This window comes from Rhinichthys klamathensis, unplaced genomic scaffold, assembly GCF_029890125.1.
Source record: "Rhinichthys klamathensis goyatoka isolate OS25496 unplaced genomic scaffold, OSU_Roscu_1.1 h1tg000760l_1, whole genome shotgun sequence".
Classification (NCBI taxonomy): Eukaryota; Metazoa; Chordata; class Actinopteri; order Cypriniformes; family Leuciscidae; genus Rhinichthys; species Rhinichthys klamathensis.
The window spans coordinates 752,422-758,618 of record NW_026607164.1 but is presented as its reverse complement, the minus strand read 5'-3'; the positions used below and the strand labels follow the sequence as shown (position 1 = coordinate 758,618).

At 36.0% G+C, this 6,197-nt stretch overlaps 1 protein-coding gene across 1 annotated transcript; it reads left to right on the top strand.

Moving 5' to 3' along the window:
* The first annotated feature begins 273 nt into the window (after positions 1-273).
* LOC130077576 (cytochrome b5 domain-containing protein 1) lies at positions 274-6,186 on the top strand. The gene is made up of 4 exons (XM_056242862.1): positions 274-430; positions 677-753; positions 1,652-1,870; positions 5,556-6,186. Exons 1-4 carry the CDS (start codon positions 310-312, stop codon positions 5,781-5,783), a joined length of 645 nt encoding a protein of 214 aa, XP_056098837.1. The 5' UTR covers positions 274-309; the 3' UTR covers positions 5,784-6,186.
* Positions 6,187-6,197: the final 11 nt, after the last annotated feature.

The following is a 6,197-nucleotide window of genomic DNA, read 5'->3' as shown; positions in this document are numbered from 1 at the left end:
CTGCTATTAAACAATGACAAAATTCGCATTTAGAAGATATAAGTGTTCAAAACTTGCAGTTTCTCATTTCCACTTTTAGGATACACTACAGCCTATTAAAAATAGCGTTACTTTTCTCTCTTTGCGGTTCTCTGGGCTTCCGTAGGTTAGCTCTCTCACACGCTCCTCAGTGCCTCGGTTACCACAGCAACCAGTGGGCTTGTGTGCGCGCTTCCGTGGCCGCTTCGCAACGATGTCACAACAGCTAAGTTAGCTTTTACAGTCCTCGTGTAAACCGTTTTATCTCTATAACATATTAGTTTTGTTAAAATGCGTCGCCCAAAGTATTTCACGCCGAATGAGGTGTCCCTTCACAACACTGTCAAAGATATATGGGTGTCGTATTTGGGCAAAGTGTACGATCTGACCCCACTACTGGAGGAATTTAAAGGTAAGCAACTAGTACCGCATCATTAAAAAAAAGAAAAGAAATAATTATTTGGCATTTATTAACCATTTATTCAAAGCAGTATGTCAAAAAGTCTCTCTCTCTCTCTCTCTCTCTCTCTCTCTCTCTCTCTCTCTCTCTCTCTCTCTCTCTCTCTCTCTCTCTCTCTCTCTCTCTCTCTCTCTCTCTCTCTCTCTCTCTCTCTCTCTCTCTCTCTCTCTCTCTCTCTCTCTCTCTCTCTTATTACAGGTGATGTGTTATTGAAGCCTATTACAGAGTGTGCAGGAAAGGACATCAGTAACTGGTTTGACCCAAAGACAAAGGACGTAAGCTACACAAAAAACAAAACAGTTGACAAAACTTAATGAAAATATAATATTTTCATGTCATCTGGCAAAAACAAGACCTGTACAGAAAATAACTCCTATAGAGAGCACACAATAAAAATGTATTTTCTTTAATAATTTCTTCTCTTTTTGTCACTTTATCTCAATCTTCTGAATGACAAAACATTTTTATAACAAGATTATGGGACTGATATATACAGTCAAACCAAATGTATTCAGACACCTTCAACATTTCTCACATTATCACAGTTTATTCGCTATAGTTTAGAAAATTGTAATAAAATATGACAAGAACTCAGAGTTATCAAATCAGTTGATATTTCACTGGTTTTGGCCCTCCTTCTGTTAGACTGTCTCACAAATGAATTAGGTTGAATAGCTGTCAGCTGTTCAATTTAAGTACACAATTAGATAATACCAATTTAGGTCAACAAATTACCAAGCAATGCTTAATTTTGTCCAGTCTGTGGTGTAAAAAGGTCGCATTAACAAGTAAAGAAAAAACACTTAAGTAAAACATGGTCAGGTCAAAGTGTCTGAATCATTTTTGGTCCCAAATTTGTATATTACTGGTATTCCACTGTATGAAGAATTTTGGGGTATAATATGTCACAGGTTACTTTATTTTGCTATCCTCACTTACATAAATGAACTATAGTGTCCTGCACACACTAGTAAAATATCAAAAATTATTTCTGGTTTCTGAATAACTTTTGGTTTGACTGTGTATATATATACACACACACACACACACACACACACATATATATATAATATATATATATATATATATATATATACATATATATATACATATATATATATATATATATATACTGTATATTTTTCTTCTCAATGTGGTGTTTTCCCTTTTCAGATTCTTACCCATGTTGACCTGATGACTGGCTGCATTAAATACTACACCCCTAGGGGGCGCTTTATACACATACCCCCTCCCTGCCCTCGCACTGACTGGGCCAATGACTTCGGGAAGCCGTGGTGGAAGGATAACCGCTATGAGGTCGGGCTGCTGTCTGCCAAAACTCGCTGGATCCGCATTATCAACACTCTGACCTCCCAGGAACTGAGGCTGGAGGTAGGCCAGTATATGAGTATACAGTATAGAGTTACTGCCTCTTAGTTGCAACAAACAGAAAATGTTAAACGCACAACGCTGACTAATCTGCAAAAATGATTTCGGGATTGTGTCCTAAAAAGTGCGTATTAATTATTTAAAGTCCCCCTGTAGTCAAAAGCATATGTGATCACCAAAATCATGACATATTTAAAAGTTTTTTTTTCCTGTGAAAATATTTTTTTCATGCTTTAAAATAGCTTGAATCTAACTTTACACCCTTGCTTCATTTAGTATACGTGGAACCATTAATATGCAAATTAGCCCCGCCTCCACTCACTCACACCAGCTCAGAGATCCACTCGGTCAGCTTTACTATACTAAATGCTACACAATGGCAAATGGAAACGTTAGTTTATTTCAACCACATTAGACATTTTTGAAGCAGAAACTGATTCAGAAAAAGAGGAAGAATGAATTATACAGGCATACAAGTCGATGTATCAGAATGGTGATGTGTTTTATGTATCGCTCTCTACAATGTCAGACATATAACAGTAATTAATATGATTATCCTTTTGCTTGACTACGTTATCAAACAGCTAATAATGTGTTGCTAATGTTTCACAAACCATGTTCCCGTTCGCCATCCCCGATTTAAGTTAAGTGTCTTCTAAAAATCAGTATCCTTATAAACGCTTTGAACAACTTAGAACGGCATATAGTTCATTATAACATTGTAAAATACTATACATCATATATACATAATCCCGCTATATTGCTAAATCTACTCGATTTTTTTATATCAACAGTAATATGTACCGGGATAACCTGGCTTCTCCTTGGCAGCATAGTTAATGATATGCTAAAGCCCGCCCCCCTCGTGACCGGATTGGTTACAACATGTTTGTGATGTTGAGAACCACGTTTTCAAAACTGTCTTTGGTTCACTGCAGTTTTAAGGAGGAAATACTCAGCAATGCTGTTGACTGATGAATTTGCACATGGTTTGTCTTAAAGGTGCAGTGTGTGATTTTTAGCGGCATCTAGTGGTGAGGTTGCGATTTGCAACCAACAGAAGTTATGGTAGCCGACAGGAAAAGATGTCGTTGTCTGAGACGGCAGAGAGTAGCCAGTTAAGCAATGAGGTTTCTTTACAAAGATAAATTAAGAAATTTGGTTTACTTAATTATTCAGTAAACCGATATGTTATTGCGAATATTATTGTTACTTGTTCATCATTGTGTCAGTGTTTTATTCGCTGACTTCAGCTAGCTTTTTTGCAAGAAGAACAACGAACATAATGACGAAACGCCAGAGGTGTAAAGTCCAGGGGTCAGAAAGTAAAAGTCTTGCCGTATGTTTATTCCACCCATGAATTAGTTCTATCCTGGCTGGAAAACTGTGCTAATTAGCAAAGCCAGGTGATTGGAACAAAATACTGAGGAGGACCTTTACTTTCTGAACCTGGACTTTACACCTCTGCGAAACGCGTTTGTCCATTTAGGGCCACTGTAGAAACATGTCTGTGCATTTCAATGTAAGGGGACCCGCGGTGTATGTCGATAGAAATGGCTCATTCTAAGGTAATAAAAACATAACGGTTCATTAAGTAAGGTCTTTATACACCATTGAAAGCATAGTTATGTATATGATATTGCATTTGTCAACGGATCCTCCTAAATATTACACAATGCACCTTTAAAGCATATTAACAACACCACATAGACATATAAACAACATTTAAAACTTGATTTTTACCACAGGAATTCCTGATACAATGCCTGTTTTACTCCACAGACCACATTCCTTAGTCATATTGCATGCTTGCACTGTGCTGCAGCAAACTGAGGAGGGCAGGATTTCTTCTCTTTCTAGTTCCTCTAAAATCTTGTGACGTCATCCTCCCTCCCACTCTTTGCATCTGATCCAGCTTGAGGGAAATGGACCTAATGTTGAGCCTCTGGCATTACAGGCGCTCTCAGACTGACTGTGCTTATTTACTTGCTTCAGCTGCAGCCAGGCTATATAAACTCTGGGTTGAACAACCATCTGCCAGTCAGTCCAGATGCTTCTTCCTCTCCTTACTGAGAGATATAAACTCGGAAGTGCAAGAAAAAAAGTCAGAATTGAATTGCGAGTGTGTTTTTTTTCTTCTCAGAATTATGCTAAATAAACTCGCAACTGTGATTTATAAGACGTTATGTCTAAACTGTTCAACATCTTGCAATTCTGACTTTTTCCCCCTGTACAATTCAAAGTTTATATCTCACAATTCATACTTTTTTCAGAATTCTGTTTATATTTCACAATTCATACTTTTTTTTTAGAATTCCGAAATTATCTCACAATTCATACTTTTTTTTCAGAATTCCGAATGTATATCTCACAATTCATACTTTTTTTCAGAATTCCGAGTTTATATCTCACAATTCTTACTTTTTTTTAATTCCGAGTTTATATCTCACAATTCATACTTTTTTTTTAATTCCGAGTTTATATCTCACAATTCATGATTTTTTTTTAATTCCGAGTTTATATCTCACAATTCATAATTTTTTTCAGAATTCCGAGTTTATATCTCACAATTCATACTTTTTTTTAGAATTCCGAGTTTATATCTCACAATTCATACTTTTTTTTTAATTCCGAGTTTATATCTCACAATTCATACTTTTTTTTTTAATTCCGAGTTTATATATCACAATTCATACTTTTTTTTTAATTCCGAGTTTATATCTCACAATTCATACTTTTTTTCAGAATTCCGAGTTTCTCACAATTATTTTTTTCAGAATTCCGAGTTTACATCTCACAAGGCTTTTTTTAAAATTCCTAGTTTATATCTTTTTATATACTTTTTTCTCGCAGTTCCGAGTTTACAGTATAACCTCAGAATTGTGAGATATAAACTCGGAATTTAAAAAAAAAAGTATGAATTGTGAGATATAAACTCAGAAGTGCAAGAAAAAAGTCAGAAATTCAATTCACATTTATTTGTATAGAGCTTTTCACAATACACAGTTTTAAAGCAGCTTTACCGAAATGCATGTGTCTACATTACAATTTAGAGTGATCTGTCATCAGAGGTAACTGTCTAAGTTATGTATTTCAGAAATGTACATATACAAATCACACTTAGCTAAAATTTATTAAATGTGAAACAATTATTATAATTCAATTATAAATGTAAGTTTATATCTCGCAGTTCCGACTTTTTTCCAAGTTTAGATATTAACTCAGAATTGAGAAATATAAACTCTCAAGTCTGAAACAAAGAGAGTCATAATTGTGAGATAAACCACACACAGACAAGACTTAAGTCTAGTCCCAGACTAAAATGCGTGTTTGAGCTGTTTTAACTGAAAGCAACTTGCACTGACATATCTTAACATATATCACTGCCATTTGTTTTGTCTCAAGATTCACACGGGTTTATAAAAGCTACTTAAACGTCCTGATAAAACTAAAACCTAATCCTGGCTTAATCTAAGCCCTGTTTGTGAAACCACGCCAAAAAGTAATAATTACCTTATTTATTCCATGGCCGAAACAAGATTTCATATCTTTCTCTGGGTCTAAGACAAATTCCTGCCCCTCTGTCTTTCAGTAGAAGTATTTATTTACACCGTCCAGAAAATAAACATATATTCAAAGCACTTTTTAGCATCCAGATCATTCTTTTAAGCAGTTGTTTTCTATGCAGGTGTGTTCAGAGGAGACCTTGGATGAGATTCTCCAGCGATACCTGCGCTACAATTCCCATGCGTCAAGCTACACCTGGAAACACAGCGGTGTAAATTTGGACATGAGCAAGACCCTGAGTGAAAACGGCATCCCTGAAGAGGACGAGTTTTACTGCGGAAGCCCAGAGTGTAACCTCTTCTCTCCATCCATATGCCTGTATTTTAACGACGACCTCACTGAACTCTAAAGACGTACGCATTAATATGAACAATGGCATATAATTCATTAGAATATTGTATCCACTGCTAGCAAATTTATAGGCATCTGAGCAAGAACGGCACATCAACTATTCATGCGTTCAGTGCTTTATCGATTTCTGTCTATGGTTATCTTATTGCAGCTCTCTGGGCTTCATCCAATCAAAAGCTGTGCTACAGAATAAAAAAGATGAATGTCAGCCTACATAATAAACCCCTGAACCATAAAGTCTGGTGGTTGCCATGGTAATTGCTCAGAGGAAATGCAGCAGCTACTGTATTGTAGGCCACAGCGGGCTCTCAACCCTAATTAAGTAGCATTATATATGTATGCATGTACACAGAATTGATTTCATGCAACCAACATATTAATGAAATCACTACTTTATGAGACTCGTTTTTTG

Bases quoted from the DNA above. Each gene is read 5' to 3' on its own strand.
- LOC130077576 (XM_056242862.1), top strand. From the start codon at position 310: ATGCGTCGCCCAAAGTATTTCACGCCGAATGAGGTGTCCCTTCACAAC. The intron at 431-676 runs GTAAGCAACTAG...CTCTTATTACAG, and splicing joins ACTACTGGAGGAATTTAAAG to GTGATGTGTTATTGAAGCCT. The intron at 1,871-5,555 runs GTAGGCCAGTAT...TTTTCTATGCAG, and splicing joins CCCAGGAACTGAGGCTGGAG to GTGTGTTCAGAGGAGACCTT.